Genomic DNA, 23,916 nt, shown 5'->3' on the forward strand with positions numbered 1-23,916 from the left:
CAGTCAAGTAAGCCTGGTTTCCTGCTGCTTTGTGTTCTGAGGCTGAACTCTCACGGAAACTCTCTAGGTCTTACCTTGCTACTTTTTAATGTTATTTAATTGTTTGGTCCCAATGGGATCTATGGGAGTTAGCATCCAATATGCCTTAAGAAATTGGACTCTAAGTGACTTAGAAACTGTGCCATTTTCAGATGCGACTGAGGAGCCTTATTTTCCTTGCAATAGATTTTTTTCCATTTTTTTCCCTATTATTTTCTAGCTCTAGTAAGTCTGGAGTTTGATGCGGATAGGTGAAATTTTAACTGAAATTTTAACTGAAACTGCAGGCAAAACTTCCTCTGGCTTCAACTGGGTTGGAATTCACTCAGAAGGGCTCCACTTGAAAAGCTCAGAAATGGCTTACAAGGTTGACAGTCGGTGTTATGAATCTCCAATTCTGGCACATGTGTCAGAGAGGCAGTATCAATCTCTGTGACCACATAATTAATTAAAAATTCAGATATGCACGGCATTCAGGCAAACCTGTCCTTGCATCTGCAATTGCAATTGTACGAGATTGCACTAAATCCAGAAATGGATCTTATTTTACTCCCTGGTCAACTGGTTCTTATTTTGCTCTCCAAAAAATACAGAGCTGGAAGAAAATTAGAGCTTAATTTATTCCAGGCTACATTTATAAATCATATATACAAATCATACAGGCAATGTTTCTACTGACAGTGAAACAATTTGTTTAACTCTTAATCATAATCACAGTAGTAATAGTAGAAAGAACTGTTCCAAAGTTGCCATTTCTCTCTATCTAAGAGTTTGAAAGATAAGAAATTAGAATTAGAATGGGTAAACTGTGATCAACGGCATTTTTTAAAAAACACATGCTTACTACAAAAGGCTCAGCAATATATGTGAGCACCTGCGTATGACCGATGTATATTGCCTCCAATGTGTATTGATGTATATTGCCTCCACATATATTGATTGATAGGAACAGTGCCATATATTGGGCACTGTTCAGGAAAATAATCATTTTATTCTTCTTTCCTCTTGCAATGAAATAGCATTCAAGCCTTTACCTCTGTGGACAGACTCAGGCACGAAATAAGTTTTATGCTTTTCAGTGAGCTGAGTTCATATGCCTATAGACAAAAAGTTAAGCAAGGATCACCATGATGCAGGATTACTGCCTCGTCTCTAATGCAATGCCTATTGCTTATAAGGACCAACATAAACGAGTTTAGCAGAATAGAAAAATGATTGAGAACAGGCTAGAAATGGCTGGTGCCACTGCATCAAGGCTAGGGACTAATAGCAATCTGTCTAGATTTGAAAGAAGGTTTCAAGACCTTCATGGGCAATGACAGGGTCTAAAGATATCAATTAACATCAAAACTACCTTGCAGGACTCGAGCCTCGGACTGTAGCCTCTGCAGGTGTCCAAACCATGAGTTCTTCTTTTGTCAGACAGATTCAAGTCAACCTTCCATAAAAGTTAGTCCTTCGGACATGTGTTAGAAAGAACATTTTAATTACATAACAGCCTACTTTTTCAAACATTTTTAGTGCAGACCACGAAAACCAAATTCTTGGTCCATCTGGCAGACACTGGTGTAATACAATTCTGTCCTTAAGGTCAATTTTGTTTATGGTGGGGGAAAACAGAACACCAAAGCCAGGCAAAGCCAATATTTCAGATGACTCTGACTATACTAACTGTCATAAGATCTCCCGACTACTGACATCTGTTTTGCCTTTTAATAGACTTGTGTCTTCATTTTCTCTCCTGGTAGCTTCAGGTATAAATGGCTTTCATTAGCCAGTTGCTGCACCATTCTTGACTGCTTTTCTTCTTGGTCTCTGCTAGCTAGGCTGGATCCCTGGCTGGGTGAGAGACCTCAGGGCATGGAGAAATGCTGCAGGCAGTGAGTGTGACAGTTGAAGGGGTGACAATCTTCTCCCTACTGCAGAAAACCAGTGTTGGGGGATAGTGCATAGAGTAGGAGTTATGCTTCTCTCAGCTTCACCCTTCCAGTGTCTGCCATTCCTACAGACTTCTTGGACATGCAGGGAGCTAATGCTTGTGACCTCTAGTCTGGGTGACTACAATGATCCGTCATTTCAACCCAGTGCCCCTCATCTGGCTGCAGACACTTTATCCAGACATCTGCATCACTCTATGATCTTTCTAAATGTTATCAGAAGACCAACAAACACCAGTTTTCCATCTTTTCCCTTATGATGCATACATAAGTCTTTGAAATCTTCGGGGGCGCACTACTGCTTGTTACTGGTGGTGCGTTAATGCCTGGGAGCTTTAGCCACATGGCACTGGGTGCTGCACAGGCACAAAACAGAAACACTCACTGCTGGTCCAGAGACCATCCAGGCTACATTAGGGAGCTCCCGACTGCATTTCCCACAAGAGATTCCCCAGAAGGATGGAGACCATTTGGGTAATTTGTGCGACCTTTAGTGTGCGTGACTCAGTTTCCTGTTTCTAAAATAGGGAAATAGCTCTTTCTTACATCACAAGGGTTTTTTTTTGAGAAGAAACACATGTATTGAGATATGCTAAGGCATTCTGGTAATGCAAACCATGAAAGTAATTAAAATAAGCATTCTCCTTGCTTGGGAATACTAGAAATTGTGCTTCAGAATTTGCAAAGCAGAAAATCAGTAAGAATCAGGAACAAACATAAATGAAAACAAATCTTGCCATAGCTGAGTCTTTAATCACTGTGGGCTTTACAGAAGATTTTAACATTTGCTGTAACATTTTCCCATGGTTGGGGTTATGCGTTTTTATTTTTGTTTTTAAACCACTGCCCACACCCCTCGTTTGAATATCACCTCTTCTGTGTTACCTGGAAGGCACAAGCAGAACTGAAGTGAAACGTAGGTCATATCCTGCATCTCTGCACAGAACTCATTTATATTGTTCTGCTTAATCCTGAGCAGTAATGAAAAGAAAGCCTAAGGGAAGATTTTTTCGCTGTAGGTAAAACTGAAGTACCCTAAGGGTGCCAATCTTCCCTGAGCTCACTGTGCTTGAGAGGTGAGGTAGGGCAGAAATGGTATTAGGTTATTTTCCTATTCTTTTAGATTACCTTCCTCCTACATTGGCCCTAGGTTGAGGGCAAGGATGTTGTTGTTCTACCACTATAAATCTCAGCAGCCCCGGGGCTGCTCTACTTATTCTGGCAACAACAGCTGTCTTGATTCTGCCTTAGCTTACCTTTTTGCTGGGGCGATTCTCAGGTACCTGCTTAAAATAACTTTATATCCTCTTTACATTGCTGATGTAATGCAAAAGGGAAGTGGAGCAAAATAAAACTGATTTCTGGGGTGGATTTAGAGACGACTTTTTTTTTCTCCCTTTTTCCAGGAATCTATGTACATTGAAGAACATGCAAATAAAAGTGGTGTGATTTCTTTGATTTTCTCTCTGAAAGAAGAAGTTGGGGCATTGGCTAAAGTTCTTCGTACATTTGAGGTAAATATTTTTCTTTAGGAGATCTGACCGTGTCCTTGCATTTTTACATTGCAGCAACGTTTGTTCAGGGTGCTTAGGGTCACGTTTGAAGTTCCCTTTCATTGCCATAACAGGGGAAACCGGCATGCTTAAAGTCACCAGACTTAGAATCACTTTAAGTCCTGGAGCAGAAGTGGCCTTTTAAAGTTAAAAGTTCAATTGAAAACCTTCATCTTTAAATGATGTGAGAGTGAAAAAAATGCATTTTCCTCCATTTAAAAAGTAAGTCTTCCCCTGCGCCTACTAGCATAAGAGGGAGAAGTGAGTTGAGCCATAGACTGATACGTGTCTGATGTCAGGGTTCGTACACATGTTCTAGAAAGGCAACCGTAACCTGCATATCAGCCATGTGACTCCCAGAGCATGTGTTGCATGAAGCAATTCTCCTGGGAGGGGCTACTGGCCTTGTAGCCCTTTTCCACCTCAGTAAATCTGGTATGTATAAGCTCATCATCTCCCACCTCTGTACCTCTCCCACATCTGTACCTCTACAGAGGGAGTACAGGCACAGGTGAAATAGCATACAAATGGCAGCATTTTGCGTTTTGTTCACAGTTCATAGCTCCTGTAAGAAGCTCATCAATTTGTACTGACTGCTTTGGAAAACTTTTGGGGAAACAAGGAGCCATTTACCTTTTAAGGCATTGCACACGCATTTGTTCATGCAGAAATATTTCCCAAATGTCATGGATGGTGTTTAAAAAGCATGAAGCCCTCGCAGTTCAGGATAGTTATGCTGCAACACATACAGCTGTGTACTCTATACTCCCAAGCAAATCCACTTTGTTATATTGGTTTTCGGACTTTTCTTTAGAACATCAACACGCAATAGTTGTGCCCAAAAGCAGTTCTTTCTATAGAACACTGGAAGAAGTTGTGGCCTGCATATTTTCCATTTGCAAATTGAATTGACTGGTAAATGAAAGGGTTGTGTAGCGTTAGTACAAATGAAAAATGATTATAAGTTATATGACATCTTTGATTCACTAAGATGAAGGAAATTCATACCAACAGCAGAGCTAGTCTACATCTGTGAATTGAGCATTGTAATATAATCCTTCAAAATTTCCATACATCAGCAATGTGCGTATCTTTAAGTGAACTAAGGAGGCCTGTTGATATTCTCCTGTTAAAAGCATTACTGTCCACTAATCAAGTTATTATCACCTTTAAGAGCAATCTACGGGGGAGCTAGCATATACAGAGAGAAGTAGATGCTTCTGGGATGTGCCGCTTCTTGCCCTAAAGCAGCTACCTGAACTAGGTGGACTGAATATGCTTCCCTCCAGTGACTCCGAAGGTGACCTAGGGGATGGCAGCTCAGACAAAGGCATGTTGGCTGGGTTGATTCCCATCCCAATGAGGTAGAATCTGACTGTGCAAACTTGCAGTCTCCCTCAGCATCAAGGTTTGATAAGAGACTTGGCATGCATGCCCTTACGCTAGTTTTGCCTGCTATTGGAAATGTAACAGGGAAAAGAACGGGTGGCTGGAAGAAAGAGGTTTGATGTGCTGAGTCTGACCTGCAGCTTCAGCTCCTCAGGGCTGTCATTAGTGAACTTGTGGACATTGGGGTGTGTAAGCCAGAGCAGCCTTTGGGCTGCCTAAGCCATGCGGCTGCACAGCTGAGACAACCTCCACCTTTCCCACCTAGGCAACATCATGGAGACTGAGGCACACTTTGTGCTCAGTGACATCCTCAGCACAGAGATGTGGAAGTTGATGAGATCCAGGTGATACCCTTTTAGCTGTGAAAAGAGGAGAAGGATGGGACAACAAGGAAGACGTCCCTCTTCTCCTCCACAGCCACTGCTTTGCTGGCAGGTCCAGCAGTCACAAGTCTTCTGGGGACCTGCCCGCTTTGGTGCCCTCAGCAGTCTGCTGCCCATTGCAACTGCCTTTGCCAATGCCTAGAACCAGCATTGGCCAAAAGAGCATTTTTTCCCCCTGCTTTGTATCCCTTCCCTACTTGATACAAATCACTTGTGCTACCCAGGTTAGCTATAGCTCAGTTGGTCTACACCATCTGTTGCTGGGCTCCTCTGGTCGGGTAGACAACTCCTCTTCTCCCTGAGATTTCTGTCCGCTGCATTGGCCCAGCCCAGGGTGGGAGAAGAACAGTGAGATCTCAAAGGAGACTGCACATGGACGTGTGGGGCAGTGGCTGTTGTGGCTGTTGCCTTGCTCAGCTGCATGAAGTAGGAAATAAGAAAACACAAAAACCACAAAATACGATCAGACTGTGCCCTAGAGCTGAAGCAACGCTCCAGCAGCTGATCCTTGCTGAGCGCCATACTTCATAGAGCCGTTCTCACCGTGGCTGGATGGCCGAGCGTGGTGGGTTCAGAGCTACTCTGTGATAGCTTCCTAATGCCAAATGCTAGCCTGATGTTTAGGGGTGTTGTCTAGATAATTACAGTGGTTTAAATCAATGAGTGACTGTGGAAACACAGACAGAAAGCATGGCTCAAGCCTCTCCTCCTCCCAGCCAACACTTGGAAGTTATTAAAGGACCAAGCCTCCGGCACTAGCTTTGAGGATTTTGCCTTTTCTCTAGCCAATGTATAAAACTAATTTGCACCATGAAGGGGGAGGTAGGGATTAAAAGAGCTATAAATATGAAAGTCTTGAAAAGAAATACTCTCTCAAGAGAGGGAAGAAAGCATGGAAGCAAGATCCAGATGGAGACACAGGGACTTGAGGGGTTACCTAATGAAATGAGAACTCACAAGGTGCTGCTGGCAGCTGCCCTACTTTTCAGTAAGATAAATGTTCATGCGGAGGAGGTTCATCCTTTCCTTTGTTTAGCAGTGGGAGCAAAAATCTCTGAGAGAAATGTTTGTTGTTTTGGGAGGGCTGTTGGGTCGCTCCTGTGTCCATGCTGGGGGCTTAGGAGCACTTCCAAGCTCCCATGTTCACTTCCTGTCCATGTCCCAGGTCCACACTGGGGTGAAACTTGGCCGTGCCCTAGGCACCACCATGGCCTGCTTCGTGTGGGGTGTATGAGCCTGAGGGGAGCTGTGCTGCGCTTCAACCTGACCCTACATCTGGATAACAGGGAGACCAGGGCTGCAGGCACATCAAGGACTACACTGGCTCCATATTCTAGATATAACCTATAGTCACCCCGGATGCAGACCTCCCAGGGAAGAATTGTTGTCCAGATATAGTCCAGCTGACCTGAGTAAGTCCCTCTTGGGGCCAAGGATGGACTGAAGGCAGGGGAGCCCCAGTATCCAGGTAGCTGAAGGTACAAGGCCAGTCACTATAGAGAACAGGGAGTTTTGGTGTGTTTTGGGGAGTAATCTTTTAATATCTGTCCTACTCAAACATCCCTCATGGTTACTCATGGAGCTGAGAGACTGCCACATGCTCTCATGTCTGCTTTTTGCTTAGAGACCCAAACTCTTGTTTCCTATACAGCTCTCAATTGCACATATGGGCATGCTGCTACAGTGAGAACTGTTGTTTTTCCCGTGTAGCTATAAGGGATTTTCTGAGCAATGTCTGCTATATACGCAGTTCTTTGTGTCTGCTGACTTTATCCCCAAAACATACTTGGGTAGATCTGCTTTTCTCTTGTTCTTACCCTTGATTTGTATTCTTCCTAATGCATTTCAGTGTTGGGCCGATGTGCAGACTCCAAAAAGAACAAGCTGTCTATACAAAAGAAGGGTTGCACCCTTAGAGAGACAGGCACTTATTTACAGAGACACTATCTGACTCTTTAAGCTGGAGGTCTTTCTGTCTTCAAAAGCAAACCCAGACCATGTCTACAGAGGTGTTCAACACCCACTTCAGGTGGGGGGAGAGTCCTTTCCCATTCTCATGCACAGAAATAAGAAGCCCTCAGGAAAAGCCCCAAACACCAGACCCCAGCAAACTCCTAAGCTCTTCCACCCCTTGGACCTTGTCTCCCCAGAGTTTTGTAAATCCCCCAAGAGCGGTAACCTGAAGGACTCCCATTGAGCAGCGCCTGCCTGGGCTGAGTGAAGCTGCCCATCCTGGGCCACCCTCTACCCAGGGCTGCCGTATGCCAGTGCCCGACCGCGCAGCCCCATGGCAGCCCATCTCCACCTCCCCTGCAAAAAGGGCAAATGTTCCCAGGACTCATACCCTGGGATGTGCTGTAACAGAAGCTCAGCCATGCCCTGCAACAAGCAAATAGTTGATACTGGATCCAGTTTTCTTCCACACTAGCTACTCCGAGTGTATACTGGGATGCGGTAAAGATTCTCTTTTTGCTTAAATGGTCAAAAAACCCAATTATTTTCACTTCAAAAGCCTCTTTGTACTTAATCTTTACCCCTCCTTGTGCATTTGCAGCTTCCCTACGGGCTCTGCTTAGGCAACCCCTCTTGCCTCGTTGCAGGCTTGAGGATGGCCACAGAGAAGTGTAAACTCACCAAAAGTGTCTTTTCACTAACTTCATTTTAATAGGACCCCCGGAACAGTTAGGCTCTGCTTGGTGCAGCCATATGCTGTGTATCTGGCTCATGCTATTACAAAAGATAGCTAGGAGGCCACAAACAGAATAAATATCTCAGTCTGAAACAGAATATCATGCATAGCAAAGTACTATGCTTAAAATCAAGGAGACAGAATAGTCATTGTGGAGTTATGTTTTTTTTTAGTTCACTGGACAAATCAGAAAGGTACAGCCTGTAAGTTCAGGTCAGAAAAAGGCCTTTCAGGCTTCTTATCAAAACTGAAAAAGCACAACAGATCATTTAGGGGTCAAATCAAATATTATACTTCACCTGTTTACTTTCTCTGATATAAGCCTATTTCAAATGTTTTTCTCCTTAAAAAGCACGAGATCGCTTTTTTAAACAACAACAAAACTTCCATTCTGAAAGAGAAAAAGCAAAAAAATTAAAAAAAAAGGTTAGCATTTCCAAAATTAAAATCACTATTAAAAATTTCAGAATGAAACATTTCAATTTTTAAATAGGCTTACTTTTAATCGACATTTTAAAATCTGAATTTGTAAATATACGAATCTGCTCTGAATTTCTTTTCTCGATGGATTTACAAACAGTAGAAAACAGAGCTGTAGTATGTGGCAAACACTGGCGTGGAAAATGTTACAAGTTTGCTCATCCCGCTGTTGGCCAGGAACCTTCCATCTTCTCTTCACTAGCATGACTTTCCAAAATACAGAGCAGGGCTTCAGTACAAGGTCCAGCTTTTAATGGTGTTACTTGCAGTGCATAGCACTCTAGCTCACAAGCATGGTTTGCATGGTCCTACTCCTGGAGCAAGTTACTACCCTGTGCGAGAACTGGCTGGGACTAACGGGCTGCACTAAATGAGACCCCATGTTTTCAAAGCCAGCAAAGATGACTGTGCTCTTTTTCAGTTTAGGAGCTTGCTTTTTTCAACAGTAAGTTCAGAGTGCCTGTTATCTCTGTGGCCATCGGGAAGGTTTTGGCTGTGCAGTGTTTTGGACCGTTTCCAAATGAGGAGGAGAGGGCAGTTGCTTTGGCCAGGGTGCATTTCCACAGCACTTGGCTCCACCTCAGGGTGCACAGCCAGAGGTGGGGGGTGTGGAGGGGTGTTTGCACTGCTAGGTAAACAGGCCTAGTGTGTCTCTTCTAATAAACTTTTTTCACCACGGTATGCCTATGCACAGCTACAACCTTTCTTTATTACACCTGAACTCAGTGCCCCAAAGCACTGTTCTCATAAAATGATGTAGGCTTAGAAGTGGCTTCTCACACCCAGACAGAAATTGGGGGAGAGCACTACACCCTCTAGGCTCAGCTTCTGACTTTGCCCTAGGATGTGAAGAGGGGCAGCAGACCGAAACCCAAATTGCTGCTTTTCTGGGGATCATGTACTGCTCATTCTGCCTTCCTCCCCAGCAAGTTCTCAGTTAGTCTGGCACATCATTCCACCTCTCTTGCTCAAGCCCTAGCGTCATGATTGCATGGAAATTACTCACCTGCCTTGCGGCAAAAGGAGGCTGTGGAAAAGGTCACTGTCCTGAGGGGATGCACGCTGGTTTGGGCTGCAGGCATGCTAGGTTCCCCTCTTTCCCAGGCTAGGAGAGTGGGGCTCCTTGGTCTAGTAAAACAACATGATTTTAAGGAAAGGAGGGCCTTCTTGTTAAGCACTTGGGCAGTGCCTAACAAAACAGGCCCTCATCCCAGTCTGAGCTTAAAGGTATTACTGGCATTATCATAAAGTGATAATATCATCATATAGGGAGATAATTCTGTTTGTCCCACACCTCGTGTTTCTTGGTCATATGGTGTTGAATGCATTGTATCAAATTATGCGGCTGGGGCTTTGGCCCATAGATACAACTGGACTTGTGCCTGGGAGCAGACGTGCTCAGTGACTGATACAGATGGCTCAAAGGCCATCTGCTTTGTGTGGCCGTTCATTGGAAGGGGCCTCTGCTGGGTCCCTGCTAGAAGAGACTTTTGCCTCAGGGAGCTTGTCACATGAGAAAGACCTTGCAGAGGATGGGGAATCTATCTTCAGCCAAGAAGCTGATCCTCAGACAGTAAAGCTGAACAACATGTCTGCCTTGGCCTTCACTTTGGGAAACTGGGGCTGAAAGCATTACTGTAACTTCCTAACTTCCTTGATTCCCCACAAAAACTAGGCACAGAGTTTCTATTTGTGCTTCTGAAAGTCTCCTCTTTCAGGAAGTAGTGAACTAGCCCATGGTAAGGGTTAAAAGAACACACCACTTTTTTGTATCAGGAAAATGCAAGTAAATCTTTGTTCTGGGAGATTTCTCTCAAATTCTCACTAAATGTTCATTAACTGCCCAACAATGTTGTTGCCATTTCTTCATCTGGTAACAATGCGGGACTTCCCAATGAAGTCAAACTTACTTAATGACAACAGTCATGAAAACAAGTTGCAGATGGATTTCCTAACTGTCCTTAGTTTTAGCAACCATATACAGGAGCATTTACTAACACGTAGACAGAAGGACACGTAAACGCCACAGGAAGCAGCAGCCAATAAGACTTCCAGAAAGCACCAAGCCCCACTCAAGGATTCCCCATTGATCTGTGAAAATATAACTTCTCCAATGATTAGATCATTGAGCTGTTCAAGGGAGACACCAAATTCTGCTGCCAGTACCCTCTGCAAGATTGCTGACATAGCTTAACAACAGGCTGGCTCGATTCCCTCGTCTGCAGCTGCTGCAGGAGAAAACTTGGTCAGGAGGGCAGTCTAGTCGGAAAAAAGTGTGTTAGGTGCTGGAGCTGCTGCAAGACCTACATGGTGTGGGAACAACTTGCAGGCACCAGCTGCTCCCTGTGAGAGAAGTAGCAAACATCTTTGCATGTGTTGTGGGGCCTGGGGATGCGCTCCTGGAGCTGCTAGCCCAAGGGAGCTTTTGTTATGGGAGGAGGTAGCCTGCGGTTCCTGTACCTGTTCGGCCCCCAGGCTGTGTGGGAGGACCGAGTGTGGCAGGAGCAGAAGAGGAGGGCAGAGATAGGGAAGGGACTGAGGTGTTATTTTGGTGTGCTTGGATGTGCAGTGGAAGGACCGGAGAAGGAGGAGCGCAGAGCAGTGTACAGACTGCGAGAAAAATGGAGTGAGGCAGGGGGCTGGTGGGAAAACGAGGCAGTGCTGACTGCAACAGGGAGCCATGGCTGAGGTCCAGAGGTGTGGGCAAAAGGCAGGCAGAGAGAAAGGCATCCTTCCCCTGTGCCCACCATTGCCTCTGGTGTAAACTGATGTCCCCATTGCTAATCCCTACTGCTCAAAAATCAGGAAGTTAAACAAAACTTCATTTCAACTTCATTTTTGACTTCTGAGAACATGTCTTGAGACTTTTTCTGCAGTGGGAAGTGGTAGAGATAATCTGGATATTTAAATAATAAAAACTGAGATCTTTCAACCACAGGAGCAGAGATTTTAAGAAAAACAAGGAATTTGGAGTGACTTCTGCTAAATTTAAGGGATCTGGCAATACACTTCTGTGATCTCAGTTACATGTTGAAACCAAACACTGTCTTCGGTCTTCAGGATAGGTTCTGTTCTAATTCGATAGTGCGTGCCAACAAATATATTAGAAACGGCCAAATGCATTGCTTGGAAATAATGCAAGGTGAATAACTACACCTTCTCGACCAACACAGAAGCACTCCAGCAGGAAAGTGGTTGTATAAGGAGATGCGTCCATGTAGTAGAGATTCATCCTTTATACTGGCCATAAACCTGAGGAGAAACAAGAATGCACCTACCTGTTGTAGGTTCTTCACAGTTGCAATGGATGACGGGGCTAATTCAGCAATGGCACATTTTATCTCAAGCAGCGGTCTCAGTTGATTCGTACCAGCTCTAAAAGAGGAAAGGCAGAAAAAAACAGTGTTAACAGTCCAGAAGTGGAATTAAACCCAAAATGTTCAACAATCCAGATCTTCCCAAGCAAATAGTTAGGTTTCTTCAACATCAGCTTTCAAAACTGCTTAAAATAAACAAGCAAACCTAACAATTCCCCCAACCTCCTTTCTCAGGTAATCATTTGCCTCCAGAACGTGGAGCTTTAAATGAAGCATCAACTGCTGTGAGAAACCTGATGCAACTGCAAGATTTGTGAATGCAAAAAGGTTTTGACCAATATGAAACTATGAAGATGAAACACTAGATGGAGTAGTTGGACCAGGATGAAATTCAGATTTGTAAAGCAATTCTAGTAACAGAGCTACTGTAAATATTTTGAAATCAGAGGCTTGATAGCAACACACAGCATATGAAAGAATGTTTCTACAAGGCTGCCAGTTCAGGGACTTTTATTCATGCAGCTGAATTCCTGCTTTAAAAACAGTCACCAGAAGGGTTCTCCCTTTAGCTTCTCTGCCACAAGGTCCTGAAGCTCTTAGCACAAAGAGATAACGGGTTTGCTTTGCACACTGCTGAACTGCAGGAACCTCTTGAAAAAACAGTAAAAACTACTTCACATTGTGCAGGAATCTGTTCTGCTGCATCTCTGAAGGAGGTGAATCAGATGAGGTGCAATAGAAAGGAGGCGAACCTCTCCATGGCTTCCTTTCTCCCTTTTTTTATTCCTTCTTCCTTCTTTCTTAGGTTGTTGTGATGCTTTTGGAGGTATTGATGTATCTGCTGCCTTAAACTTGTCTTGCGTCCGCCTCCCGGCTTGTCCGTTCATTCCCAGCCCCGGCACCATTCCCCCAGCTTTTGTGAGCACTGCTGTTTCGACAGCCTCCTGCCGAGCCAGGATGGAGATCTGGTGCAGCTGAAAAATCATCTGGCCAAGAAAAAGAACAAAGTCTACGTCCTTGCATGATCTCTCAAACAGATGTGCTACCATAGGGGAGGGATGCTGAGGCAGGAATAAACAGTTGTGGGTAGGGAAGCAAAGGGATGATGACTACCAAAGAAAGGTCCACGTTATCACAACCTTTGCAATTCACAGGAAGCTCCATCCTGGTCCAGGACCTAATTATCTTGTGACTCTCTACAGAGACAGAACATAATACCCTGCTGCCTCAGTGCAAAGTGAACGCAGGGCAGCACCATCAATGTGCTTGAGTAGAGCCTTGGTACACAGTAGTGTTTTATACCTACACTTACACCTTTGCGAGTGACTACGCAGGGTGGCTGAAAGGCTCAGGTCTGCCCCCTGGCTGCAGGTGCAACCCCTCCCCCCCACCCCTCTCCTGGTGCTGCATCAGTCCTGGTGGAGTTGCAGTGTTGAAGGAGCCAGGAGTCCTCATGCATCTGGTCTCTGTCAAAAGCATTCCAGCCCTGAGTAATTTTAATGTCTAACTCTTGGCCGCTCCATCTCCCAGTGCCTCACCATGCAGAGGGTACAATGCGTGGTCTGTTTGTGACATGGGGCTTTGGGGGCCTAAAACAAATTGTCCTTGGGCCTATCACAGTGAGAGCCATTCTCTCCTCGCAGACGGCCCCACGGCATCTGTCAAGAGCAGCAATTGGTGAATGTGCTTTTGACCTTTTCAACTTATTGTATTGGTATCAAGCCAAACAATTTAAGTTCATCTGTAGCGTGCGACATTCAGGAAACAGAGGAATAACATGCGTGCTGCTTCCTACCAAGTAATAAACTGCCTTTTGTAGCGGAGTGAATGAAGCCTTTGCTGCTGATGGCCAGATGCCCCCCTGCACTGTGCAAGCACTGAGAGGAGCAAAGAAAACCTTAAAGAGCATAAGAAGCTGAGACGAGAGGAAGACACAGAAAAAAAACCTTTCTTCTTTCCCATAGGTCACAAATAGATCCTCACAGCTTTTCTTCATAGATGGAGTGTTGACCCCACTGCAGTAGATTTGACGCTATGTCAGTGGGGCCAGCATCTCACCTTAAACAGTTAGGAGATATGAACGCAGGGGTCTTCTTAAGCCTCAAAGCTGTGCAGCAGAAGAGTGCCTTCTCCAGGCTTGTTGAGCACCTTGCATCAGCTCCTCTGACTGCTTTGGGATAGCTCTTCAGGCTGAATTTCCTCCTGGGGTTCCTTCCTTCTTCCTTCCTGTCCCAAGGGACCGACTCTTACACCTAGCCTCTGCCCTGCTGTGGCTGCAGTGGTAAGCCTGACAGGAAGGTCAAATGATAAGGTCAGCACTGACTGAAACGCGTTCAAAGGTTTCTCTCAACAAAAAAGTAATATTTTCATATTCGAATTGCAGTATTCCAGCAAAAATCTAAGTTGAGCTAAACTGAAGAGGATTTTGCTGGACTTGTGCTTAAGTAACTGAGTAAATAGGGTTTTTAGTTACCTATTGCTTTACTCTTACTATCACAGTGGTACATGTGAGTTCAGGTACCATTGGTTATAAACACCATGATTACAGTTGCCAGTATCTGCTTTCTTAAGAGCTAGAGGTCACTATTTCTTGTGAATGAAGATCTTCAATGAGAAAGAATTTGACCTTCCGCACTAAAGAAAAGCTTTTTACCATGAGAGCCATTGAACACTGGAAGAGGTTGCACAAACCTGGGCTGCCTTTCGGGCATAGATCTACATTACCTGTTGGATTTCTGTCCAAAACACCTGCTCACGTCACTGGAAGCTGTGCAGGTGGCTTTGTGGTGCGAGCTGGCTCACAGGATGGCCTGCTCCTTGCTTTTCCAGTCTCCTTTCAGGGTACTCATAGACACAGCATTTACTTTCTTATGTCTGTTTATTCTCTACGGGTGAAACTCTTACTTTCCATGTTGATCCTGGGGAAATGTTCTTGTCCACACAGGCAAACCCATATTATGTACTTGTGGTATGGGAGTGAAATTCACCTTTTACAGTATAAAGCCCACTTGTATTGTGTTGGTACCTTTTTCAAAGCTTTATGTAGTGCACAGTCCTTATGTTGATGCTCTGCCCAAGGATGAATCTTGCATCCTTATTCTTCTCTCTTCTTGTCTCTCTCCCTGTTGTAAAGGTCCTCAGTCCAGTAGCCAGCAAAGGCAGGTCACTCCTTTTGGGTTGTATGGGTTATATAGTATGAATTGTTGACTGACAGATGAATTTCAGCTAATCTTTAAATCACATTTATTTGCCACAAGCCCTAAGGGACCAAAATCTCTCTTTCTCATAGGAAAAAGGCATAAACCTGACCCACATTGAGTCCCGACCTTCCCGTCTCAACAAGGATGAGTATGAATTTTTCATTAACTTGGAAGGCAAGAATGTCCCAGCTCTGGATAATATCATCAAGTCCTTGAGAAATGATATTGGAGCAACTGTGCATGAGCTTTCACGGACAAAGAAGAAGGACACTGGTAAGGATACACTGAAAAGGATAACATTGACTAGAAATATTTATGCCATGTACTTAAATTACTTCTTTTTCCTATAGCAAAGGAGTCACTTTTGGTTCGGTGTGGCTGTCTGGTCTGTCTACATTGTAAGCTTTTTGGTATAGGAATTGTCTCTCAGTGCAGTATGTACCGTGCCTAGTTGTTGACTGTGCTTTTTACTCGGTCTCCTGGGAACTGGTGTTATGGTGTTATGCTATTACCTGTGTGCCTGTCTGGCACCACTCACAGTCCCTTAGAGACAATCCTTTTGCAGTAACTCTTTACAGTACCTGCAGAAGTTAACAGACGATCAAAGGATGTTTAGAGTTATAGGTTAAGGGCCCAGCTTGCAAACTCCCAAGCAATGGTGCAGAAAGTTTTAGGTACATCTATTTGCTCCTCTCAGTTTCTGCCCTGTGTTCAAACACGCAGCATTTATACATGCAGCTCTTGGCAAGTCATTTGTTGTGCAACTTTTGTTCTTTGCACACGTGCAACATGAAGGAATAACATAGATGCATGTGGGACCCAAACCACTGTGTTTAATGCAGATAGAGTAGTGTATCAAGCCCATGACATCTCCCCTGAATTTGTGACTGTCATCCTGCAGCTTCTGTGCACTGAAAATCTCTTCAGGGTTTGTACACTGCTACCCTTTTCCTATGTACTCTGCCTACATGAGAATTCAAAAAAAAGGAAGAAAGACAGGAAAGATCCCCACTTAGTGTGCACTGTGTCTATATAGTCAGTCTCTACCAAGTTACTGTCTGCTCTGATTCAAAAAAAATCATAAACACAAGCACAGTTTAACAGGGCAGATAGTTCTAGCACAATCTGTGGGTCCATGCATGGACTTGGCTTGTCGATGGTAGATCAGATCTCCTGAGAAATCCAGGCCTAGATCTGCCTCCTTTTCCCTTCCACCCTAACCTGAAATTAAATCTGTGCCTGTTCAGTGTCCAGTAAAATCCGTACTGTGCCATTTTAGGGATGAATGCCACCTATTGAAGACTGCATTTGACCTCGCTAAGGAAAGATGGCTCTGTGGAGTCCCCAGGAAGGTCACCAAGAGGGTGACCTGGAGACATTTACAGTGCCTGTGCATTATGCACCCCAGGTAGAGGAATGCTCTATCCTGAACGCTTCTCCCAGGCAACCTTGGACACTGAAAACAGACGATATTCTTCCTCTTTAGAGCAGCCTTTTTGCTGTTTGACAGCTGTATCCTGTCCACTCTCACTCCTCCTTTCTCAAGTCTGAGGAATCGTTTGGTTTCTGGGCTTGTGACCAGTCTTCTTGCTCTTCTGTGGAGTTTTTTCAGCAGGCTAGATAAAAAAGTAGGTGCAACTAATGGCTATAAGGAGTCTGTTGCTCTATTGGATGATTAATCAACTGTTTATTAACAAATTATTGCTCATTTATTGACTCTTTGCAAACTAGATTCAATGGATCCTTCATAAAAAGCCAGCTACCTTCTAGATTCTCCTCGAGTGACAGCAAAGTGCCGACTGTTGCAGTGCCTTCCCACAGAGGTGCAAGCTGCCCCGCCAGGACCTCACAAATCACCTTGGGATGAACTTGGTAGTGTTGCTGAGGGGACTGGAGCCCGGGTGTGAAGCAGTGGCATCCACAGGAGATCAGAGGGAGTAATCTCCCTCCTATGCTCCTGGGTAGTGGTGCACTTGTTTGAATACCCTGATTTACAATTTCTGTCCCATGGGCACTATCTCTTGCCCACTGCAGCCCTCTCTTTGCTGGTTTCTTGGCCGAGAGGAGAGGAAGGGAGGAGAAGCTTCTCTGTATGGTCACTCTCTCTCTTCCCCTGCTGTCCCTTGCACACTTATGTGAGCTGCATTTTAGGCTCGTGGATACCCTGCACCCCTGCTATTGAAATTAGGACTACTCTGCTGCCCATTCAGTGGGAGCAAGAATAACCTTTCATTCTGGGAAGAAATCCCAGAGAGGTTTGTAGTAACTCTGCTGTTGGAGGGACATAGGAAAGATTGTGAGCTGTCCGCTCTCCTAATTCTCAAAGACTTTTGCTGGCATTGAGGCTGCTCATTGCAGAGGTGGCTGCCCAGCATCCAGTCTGAGACATACCCAAATGCCTCTTCAGATAACAGATGTGATTTTAATAGGATTTCAGACTTTAAATACTTTAGGGCTGGATCTTCTTCTTCTTTCCTAGGAACAACATGAAAGGACATTAATACCTTCCTGAGATCAGTGATGGTAATCCTTTTACCATCTCCTTTGTGTCCTACCCATGACATTACATTTGAAGATGAAAAAAAAAGGAAAGCATATAGTCTTTGGAGTTGGTTCTCTCCATTCATGAGACAGAGGGACAAAAGGTTGATTAGGTGATTTATGATCACATCAAATCAAAGACATTTTCTCTTTAAGGCTTTTTTATTTTCAGCAGAAGGCTACAGAGCCTAGCTGGATTTTCCATTACTTTTTTTTTTCTAATTATTATTAAGAAGAGGTTAAAGATGTGTATACATGTAGGCCAGAGCCAAATACAGATACAGCTCTAAATATCACCCAAGAAAGTCTTGGGAGTGAAATTCTGACCTCACAGAAGTCAAAATTGCCATGGTATGCTGTAGGATTAGGATTTCACTGCATGTTACTGTGTTGATCAAAGCATTTTTTGAGCTAGATTATCCTGTCAGTGCTGCAGAGAGACTTGATCCCCTTCTGTCCAAGGGAATAACTCGCATTTGTTTGTTAGTTTCAGTAACTCAGAAAAAGTTGGTGAGACTTACTGCCAAGGAAAGAGAGGAAGATTGATATATCTTTTTGCCTTTTCCCTTTTTCTTTCTTTTTCTTCTTCTGTTTTTTTTTTAATTTTAACTGCTCTGAGGAGTAGTAAGGGTCCAGTAAAACTAAAATCCATAAACAGACATATTCGAAAGGTCAAATGAGCACTGCATAGGGGATGAACCCTGGGTGGCGAATTCTGGGCTGAGGCAGCAACAATGGCAGAGTGAAATGTGAGTAGAGCTAGCTGCAGGACGAGCAGTAAGATGTTGTCCTTTATCTGTGATGGTGTTAACAAATAACAGGCCTGGTGGTTCTTTGTAGGTCAGCTTGCCGTTGAAATGTATTCTTCTGGTAAATCTAGTCGTAATCCACAGATGTGCTTTTGTTAAATTTTATTTCCATAACACAAAAGAATGAGAGCAATATGCCTTCAGGGAGCAAAATTACAGAGGTATCATCCACGGGGATAGTGTCATAGTTGTCCCATTTGCCAGGTAAAGGTCAGGAATGTCTTCTCCTGGAGGCACTCTGGGGTCCTGTGGTTGGACCCACAGTGTCACTTCTTTCGTCATTGCCTAAAGATGCTCTCAAATCTTCTTTGCTAAGGGTTTGCTTTGCTCATGATGTGAGCTCTGTGCAAGATCAGTGGGTTAGCAAAAGTGTTTTTATCGTCTCACTCTGTATTGTTTCTCAATGACCAGCTGCACCAATCTGCACCAGTAAAATTATATTTCCCCAGCTGATTTAAATGTGCCTGCATGGAGCATTAGCTCAATATCACAAAACATGCCGCAGAGTGAGAGACGTGAGGCATTCATATCACTGCAGCTTACCCACAGGAACCATAAACACTGATGAGAGCAAGGCCTGTAAGGTCCATGGGAGAGAAGGTTTCAGACAACAAAAATCTTTATAAGCATCAAGATGGAAGGGGAAATTTGACAAGTTCAAGCTAGAAAACTCACACTTTCGAGTGGGATGACCTAGGTGCAGCAGGGCATTTAATTATTTTTGCATTCTTTAAGCAGAGACTGACTGTCCTTCTAAAACCAGATGCTCTAACAAGAAAAGTATTTTACTCAGTTTCCCACAGGAAGCATTCTGTACCTTTCTTGGGGCTGTGCTTTGTGGATGGTCAGAAGAAATTGTTAGATATGTGCATGTGCTTTATTGGGTCAAGGTATAAATGAACTGCAATTTTTTCATTTAGGCTCTCTGTTTTAAGGCCTTTCCTCTCTTAAATACAAAACATAATTTTAGTTAGTCTCTTCTACACTCAAACAGTTACAATAAGCAGTTTTGGATTAATAGTATAATTTTAACTGAAAGCAGGCCAGCAAAATGCCATAATTCTGAAGGTATTACTAGAATTTCACATGAGATAGACAGGCTAGCAATCAATGGGCCAAAAGCCCTTTGTAGAAATAGAAAGACTTGTTGTGAAAACACAGTGCATCTCTTCATGGCTCTTTTTGGAAACAAGCTGGGTATCTGCAGACCACTTGGAGCCCAGGAATAAAAAGAATTAAATTTTATTCTGTTGCAGTATTAGGGAAATGCAGATAATTTATTGCATTTATGAGACAGGCTGGAGGCTGAAGTTCTGTAGGAGCCTTGTTTGCTAAACCCTGAGGCTGGCCAAAGCATTTGGGACTGTTTAAAAGGGGCTAAACCTGAGCCTCGAATGGCTATAAATTGCATAGACCTGTCTTTGACCCTCCTCACAATGGTCCAAATGGAGAAGTTCTGCAGAAACTCCTCACTGCCCCTGCTTTGCTGCCCTTCATATAAATGGCTTATTAGCATTCTGCTAAGCATTTGACCCCATGGTAATTTGGTCACCACTTGGGTGTCCAGCACAATCTGTAAAAGCTGCTGTTTCACTTACAGACAAATCAATATTTATTACTGATCAGCCCACGTTTGCTCCTCAGACCTTCACAGAGGCCCAGTGTTGCAACAGCTTGCTCTGGCAATTCATTAATGGCCGTGCAGACAGACAGCAAGTCTGGCGAGCGTGGGCTGGAGGAGGATGTTGCAAACAAAATATGGGACAGATTCAGCCAGGGGATAATTTGATTTGATTTTTCAAATGGTTGCTGGGAGGGCTGGGGACAGCCTCCCTGTGTACCACAGCTGGGCCAGAGAACCCAGTAGCTCTTTAGCACCCTAGCCCCATTGCTGGAGCTGCAATGACTTGGCGTGGTGCCTGGCCAAGGGCTGTGCTCAGCACCTTTGATTTCAGTTGCCAGGAGAGCTGAGAAGGCTCAGGACTTTCCAGGGGCAGACTTTGTTCCAGCTATGCTGGTGCAAATCGTACAAAGCCTTCCCAGGGACTCCCTTTCACAGCCTGTCCCTTTCGTATGGCCCTGCGAGCTCAGCGCAGCCCTCTCTTAGCTGCAGCCGAGGTTTGGGTGGCCTGGGAGGAGGCAGAGAGCTGCTGAGGTGGGCCAGGGACATGTAGGCCTGCACGCCTAGCAGCTCAGGTGCTGCCCCTGTAGGGGGGACGCACAGGCCAGCTGCCTCCCTTCCTGCAGCGAAGGCTGCATCAGCACCCGAGTCCTTCTATCCCAGGGCTCATCACGGTCTGTACACCAAGTACTTGGGGAAACCTGAGAATAAAAGGTACTCGATGAAAGGAAGTCATTATTATACCTCTGTTTTATCCCTTCTTGAAGCTGAAATGATTCAACACTCACCCGACCTTTCTGATTTTGGGCAGCAAACCCCCACAGGCAACATGGTTGATATCCCCTGCTGGCCCCAGCCAGGCTCATCTCCTGCCCCACACTGCGCTGCTCAGGTGCTTTAAGTCATGGTGCTGCCCTGAGAATAGCAGTGCCTCACTCTGACGTCGTGAAAAGCTTTGCCGTGGGGCTGCCAGGTGGCTTTTCTTCCCAGCCCTAAATCCCCAAACATTTTTCAGCTGCCTTGCCCCAACCTGATAGCTGGGAAGACTGAAGCACTAAAGAGTGAAGGGAATTTCCCTCATCATCACACAAATGTCCGTGGCAAAGGCAGGGGATAAACCCTGTGCCTCCACTCTGAAGTCAGCTTCCAGTTGCCTTGGCTGCTCGTAGAGGAAATACAGGCCGGATGGCTGAGTGGGCTCACCCTTCGTATACCGTCAGTAGAGACTCCTCTCTAGGACACAAATAAACCTTTTTTAAGGAGCCCCCTTTGACTGGTTTAACTCAAGGGGCTGCATGTGCTGGAAAATTGCTAACAGACCAGTGGGACGATATTTCTAGAGAAACTGCAGCACTAGCAATAAAACCAGCAAATTGTCGTTTCTGGAAGATTTAGCTGGGACTGCTGCTGCCATCTAGTGACTTGTTCTGGTCTGCTTTTTAGGGCAAAGCAGGAAGGTGGGCTGCTCGAGAGGGGGAAAGCAAAGGTCACATTTGTTAGAAGGGGAGAGGGAGAGGCACGGCAAGGAGTGCCGGGGTCCCACGTTGGACAGGTGCTCGGCAGAGCGGGAAGCCGGGGGACCTGGCAGTGCCTGCAAGGGCCAGATGCACGGTGCTGGCCCGTGTGAGCTCTCCCGGGCCTTGGCGAAAGGAATAATATGGTTCTCTCCAGGAGTGCTTGATGCAGCCAGTCTGGTGGTGGGACACCACGTTGGAGAGAGCGAGCGCACTGCATGGGGCTAAGCCTCAGGCTTCTTAAGCGTGCCCCATAAATCTGCCCTTGTCTCTCTAGTGCCTCCGTGCAGGTGCCTTGCATCGCTTAAACCCAGTGCTGTAAATGCTCCCTTTATTGTTAGTCCCAGCAGAAAGAGCAAGGTTGAATAGACCTGGAGACAGAGTGATCCTCTCATCCCGCAGGTGGTCCATCCGGATCAGGGCTGAGCCCTATCAGCCAGGCGCTGTGGGAGAGCAAGGGCAGCAGCTGCTGGCCGAGTTTGCTGTGGCTCTGTCCTTGCAGTAATACTTTCCCTGAGGATCAGGTTCACTCTACACAAAGAGGAAAATTAGACAGGGAGGTATAGCTGAGTGGCATCACTCTCAGCCAGGCAGAGCGCTGCACAGTGCAATGAGCTTTATTTCCAGGCGCTGGCTGAGCAAGCAACCCCTGTTCATGCAAGAAAGAGGCTAAATGAACTGTGAACATTTTGCTGATAGAGAGACTGCTGAGAGTCCTAGGCCTGGAGATCCAGCCTTTGGGGTGATATCAGCCTTGACACCGTGGGGGCTAACTGATGTGGAGGAAATATGGGACATGAACGCAGAGCTGGAGCACTGGGTACCTCCCTGGTTGGAGGTCTTGTCCTCCTTCCTCAGAAGAAGTAAGGGGTGCAGAGAAAAATGACCAGAGTGCTCAAGGGTAGGCAATGAGAGATGATAAAGGGAGAATCTGACAGGGAGTGGTAAAATCCTAGGTGGCCTAGAGAAGGTGAATAAGGACAAAGTGTTCACTGGTGTTCGTATGCAGGAACTAATTAATAACAAATGAAATAATCATGTTTAAAATAAACAAAAGGAGTAATTTTTCAAATCACGTGTAATGAAATGATAGAGTTCACTGCTGCAGTGTGTCCTGGAGACAAAAATAGAAGTGCACTTAAAGACCAATTAGTTGTGCTTATGGCAAAAAGTTCATCAGAGGCCACTACGTTAAGGTATGGATGTAACGTCTGGCTCAGGCAGGCCCTCAATTGCACATTCCTGGACTTTAATGAGTTATTAGGGAAGTATTACACTGTGTTATCCCCGCCTTCATACTTTCCCCTGAGTTGGGCTTAATTCCCTGAGAATGGCATAGTGAGGAAAACCAAAGAAACTAGGAAAAAAGCAAATGGAAGCAAAGGGAAGGAAAGAGAAGGGAAGGATAGAGAAAGGCATGGAAGGGAAGTGATAAGCAGCTAGGGTCAAAGGGCAAAAAAATGAAAGGAGGGGGTAGCAGAAGGGGATAGCAAATCAACTCCAGCAGTACCGGCAGCTCCTTGGAAGCACCTAGCAGCCAGTGGCACTTACCTGAACTGCAGTGCGACCATAGCTTCGTGAAGGAGGTCTCACCCAGGGTGGCTGCTCTGGGTCCCACCTGAGCTGTAATGAGCCGCTCCTCACAGCACAGCGGCTATGAAGGCGTCTGTTTGCTGCTTTCCCAATCTGAACACATTGCATCTGGAAAGCCATATTGCCCTCCACCTTATGTCCTGCTGTATGGGGAGGGCCACGTGGACTTTAAACGCGATTTAGTCAGCGTGGCTGCATTTCATATCCTGGCTGTGCTGTAGGAAATGTGCATAGTATATGCGTTGCAAGGCAATGAAGAACCAGGCCCAGAATTTTTATTAAATCCTACATTATTGTATAATGAGTTCAGTAATAAAATGCTAGTCAGAGGTGTCAGAGTACCATTTATCATTTTATTTCAGCATTCTAGCTTAAGTGAGGACACCAAGTAAGTCTTAGAAAGATATTTTCACAGGCTCAAATAATCACATATCCTTCTTACTGTGACGTTTCTTGCTGTTCCTTTGAGAGGGCTGACTCTAGCTACTGCGAGGTTAAGGATACTCTGGAAATATTCCCATGTTTGGTAAGGCAAGAAATCAGAATAATAAATAGAAAATCATAAATATTACAAGCCAACTGTGTGCCAAGGGCTAGACTTTCTTGATGTGCTGTTTTCTTCCAACAGTGCAGAACAGCCACAAATTCAAGACAACATGCAGGGTTGCTGTTACCTCCTACTACACGGAAAGCCTCTATTGTTCAAAGAATTTATCCCTTTACATAGATTCCTTTATATTTATGATGAAAAAATGGAAATAGAAGGAGACTCAAAACAAAGTAATAAAAAAACCCTAATAGTGTGGATTTCTTCTCAAAATAAAGACATAAATAAATGAAAAGGTATGGAT

General features: G+C 44.9%; 1 protein-coding gene across 1 annotated transcript in view; it reads left to right on the forward strand.

Annotated features, from left to right (window-relative positions):
- PAH (phenylalanine hydroxylase) overlaps positions 1-23,916 on the forward strand; it is a 43,544-nt gene that overhangs the window by 862 nt on the left and 18,766 nt on the right. The window contains exons 2-3 of the mRNA XM_009679985.2: positions 3,383-3,490; positions 15,077-15,260. Of these exons, the coding sequence (XP_009678280.1) occupies positions 3,383-3,490; positions 15,077-15,260 (292 nt within the window). The remainder of the gene's footprint in view (positions 1-3,382; positions 3,491-15,076; positions 15,261-23,916) is intronic.

The sequence above is a fragment of the Struthio camelus genome, chromosome 1 (genome assembly GCF_040807025.1).
Source record: "Struthio camelus isolate bStrCam1 chromosome 1, bStrCam1.hap1, whole genome shotgun sequence".
Classification (NCBI taxonomy): domain Eukaryota; kingdom Metazoa; phylum Chordata; class Aves; order Struthioniformes; family Struthionidae; genus Struthio; species Struthio camelus.